This window comes from Lissotriton vulgaris, chromosome 9, assembly GCF_964263255.1.
Source record: "Lissotriton vulgaris chromosome 9, aLisVul1.2, whole genome shotgun sequence".
Taxonomy (NCBI): Eukaryota; Metazoa; Chordata; class Amphibia; order Caudata; family Salamandridae; genus Lissotriton; species Lissotriton vulgaris.
Genome location: NC_141697.1, coordinates 1,054,621,915 through 1,054,638,188, shown reverse-complemented (window position 1 = coordinate 1,054,638,188; position 16,274 = coordinate 1,054,621,915). Strand labels below are relative to the sequence as shown.

Sequence of the window (16,274 nt, the reverse complement as noted above, 5' to 3'; positions counted from 1 at the left end):
TTGGGGGAATCCAACCTCAACTGGTTCTGGGGCGTGGAGCACTTTGTTTACAGGGCTCCCACCCTTTTTTTCCGGTTGGGGCTCTGTCATCAGACACACCACAAGGGGGCGGAGCCAGCATTCACCCAGGCAGGCACCGACCTATTTAGGGTCAGGAGAATACTCCTCCCACTACTCCGAATGCAGAACTCCTGTTCAGCATAGCGCTGACTCACCCTGTACTACCTGGAGCCACACACCTCACCAGCCCCTTCTACTCCAAATCCAGACATGCAATACACATCAGGCAGGCATACACATAGCACACAGAAATGCAAACTTTTAAAAGTGGAATTTCTAAAATAGTGATAATAAATCTGCGAACACCATTGCGCAGCATTTATTATTACCATTCCAAACATACCAGACTTTACCACGCTGCTCCTCCCATATCAGGAATTACCACTGAAAAACTTCTCTGGGAATCCCCAATGCATTCCTATGGGAGGGCAGCCTCACAGCAGTGAGAAACTGAAATGGCTGTTTGTCACTACCAGGACATGTCACACACATAAGATCCATGTCCTATCTACTACCTACAATGCACCCTGCCCATAGGGCTAGTTAGGGCCTACCTTAGGGGTGACTGACATGCACTAAAAGGAGGGTCACAGACATGGCACACACTTTAGGTGCCACATCACAGCAGCAGTAAGACTGCGCACACAGGCCCTGCAATGGCAAAGGCCTGAGACCGGTTTGAAAGGTTACTTTGGCGGATGGTTCAATCAGCGCTCCAAGCCCTCCAGTAGCATTTAATTCACCGGCCCCAGTTATCTGAGATACCACTTTACAAGGGATTGACAGGTAAATTAAAAATGCCAAACCGGTGTAGACCAATCTTACCATGTTCACCACAGAGAGCACACTCACTTTACACTGGACAGCAGTGCTAAAGTGACCAGAGTTCTAGAACCACCAACACCATGTCAGAAAAAAGGCTAGGAAGGCAAAAAGTTCAGGGATGACCCTTCAAAAAGGGCCAAGTCAACATCATGCAATTCATGTTCTTATTTTCTTCTTTTGCATCCTACACGATGCTGATCATGCTCCTCTAAAGTTTTGCTATGTGGATTCCTGGTATCATGCACTTGTGCCCTTAAAGGCCTAATAAGTTATTTACTTGAGCTTACACGCGGGCCTGACTGTACTCTGGTGGCACGTCATATTTTCTGCTTCAATACATTAGTCTTAAAGTGGTGACTATGCAGATTCTGTGGCCCTTAAGGTAATGTCATTGAACAAGTAACGCTATACTACTTTTTGAAGACACCGGCCCATTCCTCTCTAAAGCAATTAAAGGTTCCTCCACCCTATGTGACAAACCTATACAAATCAATAAGCATTTCCTGTGTTTAATGTTCGTGAATCGTTGCAAAAGGAGCTTGTTACATTTCATAGGACGCAAGCCTTCCAGAGAACTAATGAGAACTCAGAAAACTGCAGGGAGGTCTCTACACTCCCTGCATACTATACATTACCGGTTAGAATATCTCATAAAGCTCCAATTGATGATCACTTCACCCTTAAATTTGAAGGGCAAGGTGAACTTTAAGATAAGTGCATTGCCTCTATTGCCTTTTTCCAGGTGCATCTCTGTGGAAACGATATTGGTCAATAGAGATGCATCACAGGAGATTCAACAAACTTTGCAAAGCCATTCGGTCTGGCTTGCATTTTGAGCTGTGAGTGAAACATTCAGAAGTTCTGCAGCAGTAAATAAACAAAAAACATGTTTTATTACACAATGCATCTATCAGTTAAATCATTTAATGTGTAATGATTCTTTGTACTTTTGGGTTGTCTGCTAGTCTCTGATATATTGCAGTGCAAGCACTTTATAGGAGTCTGGATGATACACCAAAGGGTCTGTACATTAAAGTGCGATTACACCTCATCTACCCAGTGAAATATTATAATCAGGTGTGCTGTCAAGCCAACCGTAAAAATATCACAGTCGAATAACTGACATCACAAAAGGAATTCTGTGATTATGTTGAAGTAATGGTATGATAAGACAGTTTCTTCAAGTGAAAATTGACTTCTAGCCACTGCTTTGATTTGCATTTCGATAATTCTGGCACCTTGTGGAATATCGTACAATGCAGTGCATATTAGACGTGATGGACATGAAGCAGCGTTTTTCAGATGAAAGCAGCATACTTGCCAATTTTTTTCTATCTGTTATTTGGGAAAGCGACTAGGACAATCACATTGCTGGCATTAAACTCTTTAAGGAATCAGTGGTATTGCTGGGGCAAATATGGTTTCAGTCCACTTTAACACTGTTTTAAAATGGTATTTGTGCAAGCCAGCGGTGTACAAAAATATATATGCTCTAAAAACAGAAGAATGATCTCTGCCAAGAACAAATTATATATTCATCAATATAAAGATTGCACTGAATTTATTACCGGTTTGCAGTAAAATGAAAAGAGCAGCCATTTGAGGATCACAAAATAGTTGGAATGAAGTTTCCTTTTGTTTTACTATGTTTGATATATACATCGTTACATTGATCAACATATTATTGTACTGAATTGTCTCTTTTGTTTTCAAGGTGTATGTCATTGAACCCAGTGGCATGGAGTTCATTCCATGTCAGGTAGAAGCTCGTGTGGGCCAGAAATTAGAGTTGCCTCTGCGGATTAATGGCCTGATGAATGGGAAAGAAAGTGTAATGGTTACATTGAGTGACTGCTCACATTTTGATTTGGCTGTTGAAGTAGAAAATCCAGGTGTTTTTCAACAATTACCAGGTGAGGAGGAATCTTTGATTTACTAATAATTCATTCTTTATTCGGATTCAAAAGCGTCCATAAAAGATAGTCGTACAATCGTGCAATAAAAAGAGGGATACAAAACATAGTATATAAACATGTCATTCTACAAAAACATCAACAGATTTAAAAATAAAGCAAATTGGGAAAAAACTCAGAGGGTCATAAACTCTACACACAATCATGCTAAAAAGACCCTCGTGAGTGCAGACCACACAGATTTCAATCAATTCTAGAGAGCCTAGAATTGTAAGCATCATGTAAAAAACGTATCACTGCACAAAGGGTGTAAGGGTTATAGATTTGTTCATCTCACTCAGCTTACCCTCTAAGAGGGCTCTCCAATGTAATTGATAATCAAATAACACTCCCAGGTATGGATAAGCCAGGACCTTAGTGAGCGTATGGTGACCAGCTTTAAAACGTTTTCGTCCGAAGCCCCAGGGTCCCACAACTAAAACATAGGTCTTAGTAAAGTTAACAGACAGCTCCAGCCTGTTGATCAGGACATCATCTAAAACACACCACCAACCTTGTCAAGAGTCTTTGGAGGCAGGGAAAATGGCTTTACATTTTCTGCTCTGGGAATTTATTTATTTATTTATAAAGCACAACATTCATCCCAGTGGGATATCACGGCGCTAGTTGTAGATGAAGAGAGATGACTCTAAAACCACAGTGGCCTCCATACACCTCTTTCACCCCCTCTGTAATCCTCATTAGCAGCACAGGAATACTTACACAGTGATTGAGAAAGCAACAGGTCCTGTCAGTGCTGCATCCTTCCATCCAACTTACCCTTTCTTCTAGCTTGCACTCACTACTACACACCAACATTCTATTAAGTAATTCACTCTCAGCATTCCTTCTGCTCAAAGGTACAGGGAATGGGGACACAAGACACACTACACTCCCCTACAGGGAAGTCCAGTTCAACTCTAACCAGTGTCAATATGCCATATTGGAGTTCCTTGGACATTCTGGATTCTTTTCCCTTTGGAGTTCCCTCTGCTAGTATTGAGGAGCCTTATAGCTGTGAGACTTTCTGCTCTTGCATTAGTGCTGTAGGCTTGTGTAGCAATTTTCCCAACTTGGGTAAGGCAGCAGGACCAACTCTGCATCTGTCAGTCGTATACTGGGCAACACTCCTCCCCATCTTGCCCTGAGTATCTTATGTGGTCAGACTAATGAGAAATTTTGTGAGAGGGATTTCAGAAAAGGGCTTTAAGCCCCACTCCTCATTTCCATTGGCTGGCGTCACCGTTTATGCTAAACGGTGGCCTGCCATTGGAAATGAAGGTTTTTGGGTGACGCCCTGTCGCCTTTTCGTCCGGACTGTCTCGTCTGCTTTGCTGCTGTGTCAAAGCATTTTCTTATCTTTATGGGTACCATCTGTTTTCACTCAGCCCCGTAAACACGGGGCTGAGTGAAAACCGATAGGGAGCGCTTGTTCCATGGGCAACTGATGTAGATGGAAGTACCTCAGTGAGGATTTTAATACAACCTAAGAATAGTGAAATTATTACAAGTAATAACACAAGGAGAATGCCGATATTGTCACTCCTATGCATACGCAAACATGAATATAGAAAGAAACAGAATGTTGAGGACACGAAGCGCAAAATACAAAGCACTTATGTAGGCGTTAAACTTGTGCAAATACATATGTACTTATGCACATGTACATCACGTTATATTACATCCTATTTTAACACATAATATTGTGTTACAAATAACTTCTGGGCAGTGCATGAGGCCGGCTTTGTAATTTGAGGCATTCTGTTTCCTTGTGGTACTCGGAACACCAAGTCACAGTAGTGTTAGCCCGTCAGCGGTGATCGCTGCCTCGCAGGTGACCCTCAATGCTAGCTCGCCCTTAGACTCGCACAGGCTGCCCTTGTTAATCCGTCCGTCCGGCCGCGGTAGTGCCTCTTGCAAGCAGACACCAGAGTGAAGTAATGCCGACCTCAGCGCAGTGTCTCGGAACGAGAGGGCGAGCTGGCCTGAGCCCAGACCTGATTTGACCTCCCTGGCAGGGAGCGGGTCCCCAGCTCCCCGGGCGGAGGCTGCTGCCGTTCAGGCCGATCAATAGACGATGGACGTTGGTAAGGCGCTACTGCCCAGGACAAGGTCCCTCCAAATACAAGGAACTCTTTACAGAAAAATGTAAATGCAAATGAGTTGGCACTGTTTTACCACCTGAAATGTTTTATCAAATGCCACAAACGCTGTCAGTGCTTTCAAACAGCTCACACACACATTTATTATTCCACGGCAAGTAACCACATTGTGATATTTTGCCCGGACATTGTAAAGAACTGCACACTTTGTTAGCACAATGTTAACACACTGTTATACACGTGCTATTCCAGCATGTCCTTCTTAGTACGGCCCCTCGACAAAATACTTACAAATGTAATGGCACTGAATTTTATAGTTCACTGTCCAGGTACAATTCGGTTGGATATTTCCCCATCACGCCCACCTCTGCCTCCCCCCAAACACACCTCTGAAAAACACTGCGCCCCCCTGTGTGTGTTGTGTTGAACTGGGGATAGTTAATAAATAAATGAAATACCGGGCAATTGTTAAAAGCTTTGTAGGTGAAAATCTGCGTCGCACTGACTCCCAGCGCAGCTAGAGGAACAAGCATTAAAAATGCAATAGGTCTCGCCTTTCATTAAGTTAAAGCCATTTGCTTTGCTATACAATACCATTAGCAAAGCAAATGGCTTTAAATAATCAAAGGCGAGACGTATTGCATTTTCAATGCTTGTTATAGGTGGTATGAAGCACAGACTTGGCTCCAAGTTTTTAGGTCGAGCCTTGACCGTGCATGTGCTGCTGCGAGGCATTTGTTATTCGGGTATGGTGTTGAAGCTCTGCCCACTCTCCGCCCATCTTTTCGATTGGCTCCTGTTGCTGTCCTTTCTAAATACTGTCTTCTGATTGGTTAAAAGGCTTGTTAGTCCCTCCTTAGTAACACCTTGTCTGCATTTGTAACCTCCGATCAGGACTGGATCTTTTACCATGTCCGTATTGTTTAGCTTTCATTAGCTCTTCAAGAACTCTTTCCTTCTTTCCTGTGTTTATCTAACTAGCACTGGTGAGACGCCAGCTTTAGTAATGGGGGCTGTTTTTTTTTTTTTTTTGCAGCGCTTTCACTTTTACAATGGGGGCCACGAGCAGCGCCCGATCTTTTTAACACTCTTCCCCCCCCCCACTCCACAGCTGTATACATAGTATCTCTTTATTCAGTGCTGCGCCCATTTCACGAGTGCTGCGCTGGTTTCTTTTTCAATTAAGTGTATTTCCCAGCTCCTCCATCGCACTGTCTGCACTCCCTCTCCCTCCCCCTCCCAATCAGTCATGGGGCTGCAGCAGAGCACTGGAGCCAGGTGGACGGGGAGAAAGGGTTGGGCTGCAGCCAGCCTCAGAGCAGGGGGAGCTATATGTGCCTGCCCTGCTCCTTGCGGCTGCCCGGGTCATGGACTGGCTCTGGTCCCCAGGGAGAACTGCGCATCTGAGCTCTTTCTATGAGCTGTTTAGAAGGCATTTTGTTTTTAGATATACATTATTCCATGATCTCCCTGTAGTTAGGAAATGTTGTGTTGCCTCCCTGGCTCAGACACTTGTGTTGTCCCCAGTACAGGATGCTCATCTGCCGCTTGTCTTGCTTTCCAAGTTAATGCCTTGTAAGCATGGTTGCAGAGTGTGGCGAGCCAGGAGTTTTGTGGCATATTTGATCTTCAGCCTTAATGCATTTGGCTTTTCCTTGTTTACAGTCATTGGTTAACTCCTGTGTGCCTGACCAGCTCCAGACATTGAGTTAATGCGTCACCCCTTTATCATGGCTCTTGAGAGGGAGGTCTGTATTGTCATGAATAGCCACAAGGCTCATGTCTAAGCCCCACACTTTTTAATGTGTATGTGGCCCCCCTAGCTGACATTGTGAGAGCGCACAGGTTCACCCCGGTGTCGTATGCCGACGACACCCAGCTTCTATTCCCTTTTCAGACCCTCACACCTGCAATCAAAAAGTCTTTTGCCGATGGTATGAGAGCGGTGTCTGATTGGATGGCCTCCAATTGTCTTCAATGCAACATGGGCAAAACGGAGGTCATGCTGTTTGGGGAGGCCCCTCTTTTGTGGTCACCCGAATGGTGGCCACTGGATTTGGGGCCGGTGCCATCACCCAAATAGTCAGTAAAGAACCTTGGGGTGCGATTAGATCAGGCACTGTTGCTAAAAGAGCATGCAAACCAGGTAACCAGGTCCTGTTTCCGAGCCATCGGACTCTTGAGGCGTGTGTTTCCATTCTTGCCCGATAACTACAGAAAGACTCTGGTCCAGACCCTTGTGGTTGGTAGGCTGGACTACTGTAATGGCCTCTTTATATCTGCCAATGAGGAACAGCTTAGCAGATTACAGGTGGCCCAGAACACCGCGGCAAGACTGGTTCTTAATGCTCCTGCCAGATCCCCTTTGCGCCCCCTTCTTGACAAACTCCATTGGTTGCCCGTTCGGCAGCGCACCAAATTTAAAATTTGCTGTACAATACATAAGAGCCTTTCTGGCTTGGGCCCAAAATATTTGGCTGAAAAATTAAATCCCTATAGTCCTGGCCGTCCTTTGTGTTCTAGCAATCAACTGCTGCTTCATGTCCCTCATGTTAGGAAGATTAGACAAGCACTGTCCTACAAGGGCCCCAAACTCTGGAATACGCTCCTCATCACTTTGAGGAAAATTACAAATTTCCAGACTTTCAGGAAATCTCTTAAAACTCATTTGTTCTCGACATCTTAAAATAACATTACAGCCTCTTCTATGCATGTTTCTTGGGCACCCTAGCTGAAGAACAAGCGCGGAGATACCCCTTCGGGGGTCGAGTTCTGCGCTATATAAGCAAATAAAAAAATAAATAAACACGTCTAGTGGTGAAGCTGTTATGTCTGTGTTTGGCAACTTGTACCTTTTTTTAGAATCTTAACATTCTATATCGTTTAGATTTGCACCAAATAGGTCTGACCTTCAATCACATAACTCCACAACAGAACAATACAAACCCAAACTCATCATTATGTTGGAAAATAGCTCTCCAGAAAACGAATTTTCATGAGCAGAATGTACACCACCAATAGATTCAAGATTTAAGAGGAGGTAATTCAATGGGAATTATTAGGACTTGAAATCTGAAGTGTCAGTGAGTAGGATTTCTCTCTGGAAATAGTCAATAAAGTTTGTTCAAAACATTAATGTCGTCCCTGACATATTCACCTAAATATAATTTTACTTGAAATTCAGGGGGTTTTTGCAACAAAAAAGACATTTTATATATTTTGTTCAAAAACTGCCAACCACATCTTGCCCACAGCCAAAGTACGTTATAGTTACTATACAATATGAGTTATAGCTACTTGAGATAACTATAACTGGTGAATTTCAAAGGTTTAGTTAAGAATTCAAGAAAGCCATTATGGTGCTAGGAAACTTGTAATGGCCAGTTTCTAGACCATATACTCAGGATGGCTTTACTGGGCACTTATAATATCTAAGGATGGCCTTAATATATTATAGGGACCTGTCTGCTCATGCAGATAGGTCCTCACATGAGGTGTTGGGCACCCTGCCTTAAGGGTGACCTACTTAGGCCTCATGCAGTCCTGGACAGGCATGGCACACAGTGATGTGTGCCTTGTCAACTCTTCACTTTTAGCTGCACCACAACACGCAGGTTGCAATGGCAGTGGTGCGTGTTTGTGGCGAGAGGTCTCTGAGGGTGGCATAATACATGCTGCAGCCCTCAGAGGTCTTACCCTGGCTACCATGCCTTTGGCACCATAGGTAGCCCTTACAAGGGGCTTACAGTTAGGCCAGAGTTATGTGTAAACAATGGAACAGGTTAGGGAAAGAGCACATGCCCTAGGAACTTGATTGGCAGGGACCCAGGGCACACTAAGTCAAATTGCATTAGGTATCTGGCAAAAAGTTAGGGGGCAACCATGCCGGAAGGGCACTTTCCTACACAGGGCCACACACAAAAACAGAGAAATATATCTTGTCCTGGACCCCAAAATTCCTTAAGATTACGCAGTGTACAAAGTTTATAACATTAGGCAGAGAAGGAGATCAGTTTAGATAGAGAAATAGAATAGTCCAAGATCAAATAAACAAAGTTCACTTCCCCAGGGGGCCCCTTACAAGGTCCCCACCTTGGGCAATTGCCCTCTTCGTCCTTGCTTTAAAATATATTCCCCCTTTGATACATCCCTCTCCTCTCTCCCAGTTCCACATCTACTCCTCACATGCTTCCACCGTGGGGGGCAGGAAAGGGGCAGTTATTATGTGGTCTGGTGGAGTTCCTTGGACCTAGACCAAGTGATGACAGAATTGATAGCATCTACCAGAGTATTTGCAACCAGTGTGGTCCACCAGGCCAGCTGTACGGACAGGGAGTTATGATGGAGAGGGTTGGGCCTCAATTGTGGTGAGGTAGTGTCTTAAAGGTCTCCATATATGTTTGGGTCTGGAAAGCAGTGGTAGCAGTTCCGCATATACTTACAGCTGCTCATTACAATATAGCAAAGAGTTCAGCCAGTGCTCGAATTTGGTTACATCCTCCTATCCAAGAAGCACGCCACCTCTCTTTTAGATGTTTGATGAACTTTTTATGATGCCTGCAAGTCTCTCACTCATCGCAAGAGTGGAATTTGGGGTCTGACTCTGTGCTGCAGTCAGTTATTTGAGTCAGTGTGGCTATCACCCTGTGTCAGTATAAAAGGACCGCATTGCATGCCAAGGCCGAATGCAAAGAGCCTGCCTCAGGCCCTCCATATCTCATGCAATATGCGTCTTCCTGGAATCTCCACTTTCATAATGGCAGGGAAGTGTGATAGGCTCTCTGAGCAAATTTATAATAGATAATATGCATACGGCTACTGGAGGCCACCAGGTCCATATGGGAACAGCAGAATTTCTATGTATCAATAGGAATCTCCTCTTCCATGTCCTCCTCCCACTTAGTTGTAGCAAAACACACCATCTCTGACATAATTCTGAATAAATTGTTATAGGTAAATCTACTATTTGGTGGATTTGGGCTTTATCAGTCATGGGGGCAGGAGGGTCAGGGTCCTGCCATTCACATGCTGAGTTTAGAAAGCTTTATTAAGTAGGATATACAAAGTAAAACATCATTACAAAAACAAATGGCAATGAAGAGAGATTGAAATATTAAAATGTAACAATATGCAATGCAATCCCCAAAAGGGATATAAAAACTGTACCAAGGAACAAAGCTTTTTAAAGGGCCATTCACATATTTATTCTGTCTACTATCTTATACAACAGGGGCCAACGGGTCAGGAAACTTCCCTGTGAGTCACAGCAGTCTGCCCTTTCACAAGGAGCACATCCATACACCATAGCAATGTGTGCTTTTGAGACTAAAAAGTATTTGGTTTAGCCTATTTTTTATTTCTTAATTTGATTGACGAGGACCTGGCAGCTTTGTCAGCAATAAAGATTTACAAACCCATGATAAAGGAAAACAATCATTGACCAGGCCAAAATTCTGGCAGCAAACTCCAGACCTACTGCATTTGTCAATGCTTGTTTTGTTGTTGTAGTAAAAGGCACAAAAATAAAGTATTCAGCCATGTCCAGACTTGCTGGCTTTGCAAATGTTGGTTCTGTTCATGCCCTCATTTTCCTGTAGGGCTGCCAGGGAGCGCATATGACACTTTTAGATCTTCCATGCGGGTGTAATTCCAAATAACCTTTTTTATGGTTTCTCTGGTGCAGCGGTTTTATCGTTTTCCTTTTGGTAAATTATTGGAGAACTGTAAATCAAATGTTCAATGCAGATTTCTTGATAGACATTTTTCATTTGCTTTTCAGGCATTCACTGGGCAAACGGGTCTTTCTGTGTGTCATTTATCATTCTGTTTGAAATGTAGCAGCTAACAATTTTACTTGTGGGATAGATAGAAGCACATTATTGTACATTTTAATAGATGCAACACACCATTTATCAAGGTGCCAGTCAATATCTTTAAGGCTAACAACTTGTGGAAGAGATACATACTATTTCGTCTTCTAAAAAAATTACTTTATTGTTTCAACAGGGAGACTAAAGCCGGGGCCTGATTTCTGCAGTGGTGTCACTGTGCAGGCAGAGGCGCATGGCTATACCACGGTCCTTGTTAGCTACACACATGGTCATATTCGCCTGAATGCCAAATTAACAATTGCTGCATATCTGCCATTAAAGGTAAGCCTTGAAGACATTTTAGCTGTGGATTCTAATATGTATTTGTGTAGTAAAGATGTTTTAAATGGTGTTACAGTGGACAGATTGAAATTTGAAGTTCTCAAGTGAGTGGCAAATATGGTGGATCACTTCTAGATCGTAGTTTTAGTTTGAGCACAGTGCACATTTTACACACTCGAGCATTATTTTGTATCTGGAGAAGAGTGTCCCAAGAAAAACCCATGGGGAAAGCATTAGCACTTGCATTAGGTTTACTTTTTGCTAATTTTAATAATGGAATTGAGATAATGTTTCAAACTATTTTTTTTATGTATGAAGGCGGTGGACAATCGTGCCCAATTTTTTAGATATTTCAATTCTCAATAACATTGATTTCCTGTTCTGTAAAAATGAACCTTTGCCTGCATTTATCATTTCTTAATTTTTAGTATTCCAATAGGGATTTAAGTGGGTGTTTGCTCCACAATGGGAGCTAATAATTGGGGCACACATGTATTACACACACAGTTCTTTTCCTCAGATTTATCTTGTTAGTTCAAAATTAGTGACATTTTTGTTGTGAGGGACGGTTCAGTATTCAGAGTTTTGAAACTAGAATGGGGACAAACCAATGGCTGTTGCTTAATGTTGAATGCATATTTAATGAGTGATGCTTATCATGCGCAGCTTCCAGACTATGCAGTCATAGACTACAAGAATCTGACGGCTCCTATCAGTTGCTGTGATATCATACTTGTGTACAACCAAATTGACCTTTAACCTTGGAAGAGAGTGATATGCTACTGCCAGGAGCCCCTCCACCTACCTTCTGGTACTTATTTATGTGACTTAATAGTGCCTCACAGCACCTTTGACCATATTCAGTGCTTACCCAGAAGGGTAAATTGGGGTAGTGCAGGTGTGGAGGGCTTGCAATGTAAGTTGAGAATGAATATTTGAAATTTCAGATGAGAAACTATCAAGGGAAACGGTACACCATAGGGGAGTCAAGTGACTTGCACCTTGAACATTGCTCTCGTTGTCTATGATCCCATTGGAAATTTTGTATAAGCACAGAATCAGTGGACAATAGCTCCATGATTGCCCATGTACAATGTATCCCAATTGATTTGCCACATCCAATTCGTTTATGTTGATAGCAATTTTCATTGTCTTGTAGACTGTTGATCCTGCTTCGGTTGCTTTAGTAACACTAGGATCATCCAAGGATATGCTGTTTGAAGGGGGGCCATTGCCATGGGTCCTTGAACCTTCAAAGTTTTTCAGGAATATCTCTGCAGAGGATGCAGCCAGCGTTGGCATCAACATCTTCACTCCTGCTGCATCTCGAAATCATTTGCAACATTGGATTAGAGTTACCTGCAGAGCACTAGGAGAACAAGTAAGTACAGAAAAAGGTTTTTCAGTTGGTGCAATGTTTTATTGGAGGAATGTTTGGCAGAATCACTTTCAGGTGTTGTAGCACTTTCATCCAAGGAGAGCATGGATATATGCTGTGAAAGGGTTACGAAAGAGGATTCTTGTGTATTTTGGGTATTTTTCAAAACTCGATTTGGAGGATTATATTCTGCTTAGTCTGATTTTCTTATTAAAGCTATTTCCCTAAGTATTGATTTGTAGGATCTCTACCTAACAACTTGTTGAGCACTCGCCGATGATGAACCATGGAGTAGTCTACTACTTGAAGAGTTTTTCCAATATAATTAAATAGATGGAACTGTTTTTATTTGTCTAACTGGCATATTGTTTGTGGAAATGGAGCAGCAATTGTTTGTCAAACATGAGCAGCATACCTAATAGGCCCTTATTATCTGGGTGCACTGTTCTTCACAGACACACAGCTTACTACCATCTCATCTTCAGTTTTTTTAGATCACTCCCAATGGTTACATGATTTGGTATCAAATGTGCACACAAAAGCAGTGGCGCCTCTCTGTTACCTTAGTATTTGCTTGATATATGCAGGGTATGCAACCCCTTGTGTGTGGATAGGACACAGCCTTTTGAGGTGTAAGTACTAGGCTGTGCCCAGCTCCTACCTCCCATGCCCATCAAGTCACACCTAAGCTCCCTTTGTGTGTGGCTGTCTTGAGAGGAACACACAAATCCTAGCTCTCACCCAACTTAGTTTGAACAGAGACAGGAAGCCAGCACCAAATAACTAAAGTAAGAAATGCCAGCTTTCTAAAAGTGCCATTTTTAGAATTGCAATTTAAAATATGACATCACCATATGTTGTGATTTTAAATTGTAAGTCCAGAGACACCAGACTTGGGGGGCTTATCTCTTTCCTATTGGAAATTACACTTCTAAAATGTAATAAGGTAATCCCAATGTTACTCTAAGGTTGAGATACGCCTTACAACAGTGAAAGAAATAGTGGAAAGAAATCACTGACTATTAATGGAGTCAAAATCAAGAGTATGGTATTGAGATCTTTCCCGAATTCTAAGCTAGAAATCATGATAGAAGGTGTCCCTATCGAGCCTGTCCACCAGTATAACTACTAGGGGACTATGTTTGCCATGAAATTGCAATGGAAGAGTCATTCAGAAAGCAACTACGGTCTTGAGACACATGGCCAAAGTGATCCTGAATTTCAGACATAAGGCAGAGGCTAGAAGTATTAGTATTATACTACAGACCCATAAACAAAAGGAAGCAGCTCTCTATGGAGGTGAGCTCTGGTGGTATGTGAGCTTCGTCTCATTACAAGTGACAGAGAACAACTTTTTGAGAGTTCTGCAGATTTGGGGCAGGACACCCCTTTGTTAGCACCTTATGCTGAGCTTAGTTTCATCACAATTACAGAGATAGCAGTCTTTAGACCAGTGTTGCATTAGGTCAGACTCATGAGAAATCCAACAGCGACAGTATAGCAAATATCCTTGGTAGATGCAGCATTGGAAGTTGGTACTGGTAGGAACGCTTGGTCATCCATGTAAAGAAAATCTTGAATGAGCTGCAGTTGGGGTTTCTATGGTCAGACCCAAATAGAATAAGGTAGGACACTGCGGATTTGATTTAAGGTCTCTATCATGATTCCGATCTGGTGAAGCAGTTCAGGGCGCTGGTGTTCTTACTAGGCAATTACTTCAGTAGGGACCATGTCCCTCTCAGTATGTTATATTTGAATCTGATCTACCCTGAGTTCAAACGAGTTATACATAAAATTCAGGTTGGGTACATTGCCGATTTGGGAAAATCTAACTAGATGCTTCAGGCTTCCCATTGGTTCAGCTAATTTGAAGGGAAGGACAACCTATGACATTTGTTGCTGTTTTGTTCAAGACGTCTTCGCTGGCTTCTTCCCCTTTTTAAGCTCTATGGGGCTAATTGTGTGAAATCTGCATTGTTGCTTTGCTTCAGGACTAACAGTGACTTGGTCCTTAATTCTTTAGTATCATATTTATGGGCTGCTTTGTCATGTCTGAAGGATTTGCCCGCAGTTTTAGGTATTACGTCAATTGGATGGCCTATATCGGAGGGGTATTCACTGCTGGATCCCTCCTAAGTACTTATGTACATGCATTTTCTCTTTAATACAATGTTATCTCTGTTTTTCTCATGACATAGTTCTGTTACCTGATAGAGCTCTATTACATTTGTCTTTGCGATCTGTTTTCATGCCTCCAACAGGACGTTATTTGTAGCTAATGTTCTATAGGTATCTTTTCCAGTGTTGATAGTTGCAGACCTTTTGCTAGACTGAATTTGATCTGATATTATGTACCATGTGTTTATGCTTCTCACAATCGCATCTTAACAGGTTGCATTGTAGGATATATATTAATTGATTTTTCTTGTGTTCTTATAACTATTGTCTTCATAGGCATTAATCTCGAACATTGATGCTTGTTGATTTTCTGCAAGAATGTACTGGATCTGATATTGATTGTTTTGTGTATCGTTTCTTGCACTGCACTTTGATAGGTTTTGTATTGCACTGAATTATTAATTGATTGTCCTTACTTTTATAGTCATTGTTTCCAGCGGTATTATTCTTTAGTGCAGGTAGTTGCCGATTTATTGCGTGATAGTTTTTTATCAGATACTATCTAATGTGTCCACATGCTTCCTTGCATTTACACTTTAATTAACAATACATGAATAAAATGTAACTGAAAAATGATTTTGGGAGTTTTTCACTACCAAGACATGTAAAACGAACAAGTCCTGCCTTTTAAATACTTTGCACCCTGCTCTGTGGGTCTTACAGGGCCTACCTCAGGGGTGTCTTATATGTATAAAAAGGAAAGGTTTAGGCGTGGCGAGAGGTGTAATGGCAGGTTGAAATGGCAGTGGAAACTGCACACACAGGCTCTGCAATGGTGTTGTGAAGTGCTTTGTACGTGTGGGTGGAGAGCTTAAAGTGTGCATTCTTGTGTGTCTGGATCCAGTGGAGTTTCTTGGGTAAGGTGTGATGTGGGTCTGGTGTGGGTGATTGAGGGCTAGTCTGGCTTCTGCATTCTGGATTCAGGATTGTCTTTACTGGCTTACTGTGATATGTAATTGACACCCCTAATGCCCAATGGATTGTTTTTTTACCTGTTGTGTTTTGATGTACAAACAGTGGAAACAAATTTGAACAGTCTCTGGGGATTAAAACACTTCAACTGCTGATTTGATAGTATAATGATAAATCCAAAAATAATAAATGTGAGCCCCATTTCAGGGTTTCCAGCTTGGCTATAGTAAATGCGTTTACATAAGAGACCGAGCTCAGATGGAAATTTGTCTATGGACGCAACTCGGGCTGAGCCTGGTTCTTTCACTAATACATAGACCAACAACATAGAAGTCCTTTGAAATTGCTAAAAATATTCATTTTGGTGATGGTACACATTTTGAACACATCTCCGCTAATGTTCAAAAGATGGGGCTGCCTGTCTTTTTCAGTGCTAACAATCATTGGCATAGCCGTTAGGTTGGTTGTAGAGCATGTGAACACCCCCTCCGCACAACATATACACGTCAAACCTATTGGCTTTGACAGTGCTTATATCAGCTTTTTGAAACCTGATATCAGATGTAGAGTAGTCCCTTTCATTTCCATTGGAGTTGGAAGGGCAAACCCAATCGAGAAAAACGGAGAGATGAAAATGCTCCTGTTGGCATATCCAGGGCACGAATGCAAGTGTGGTTGGAGATTCCTGAGCAAAGAAACCAGTAGCTGATGAAAG

At 42.4% G+C, this 16,274-nt stretch overlaps 1 protein-coding gene across 1 annotated transcript in view; it reads left to right on the top strand.

The window, feature by feature from the left end:
- NUP210 (nucleoporin 210) overlaps nt 1–16,274 on the top strand; it is a 519,503-nt gene that overhangs the window by 247,983 nt on the left and 255,246 nt on the right. The window contains exons 13-15 of the mRNA XM_086939009.1: nt 2,600–2,798; nt 10,946–11,091; nt 12,251–12,472. Of these exons, the coding sequence (XP_086795135.1) occupies nt 2,600–2,798; nt 10,946–11,091; nt 12,251–12,472 (567 nt within the window). The remainder of the gene's footprint in view (nt 1–2,599; nt 2,799–10,945; nt 11,092–12,250; nt 12,473–16,274) is intronic.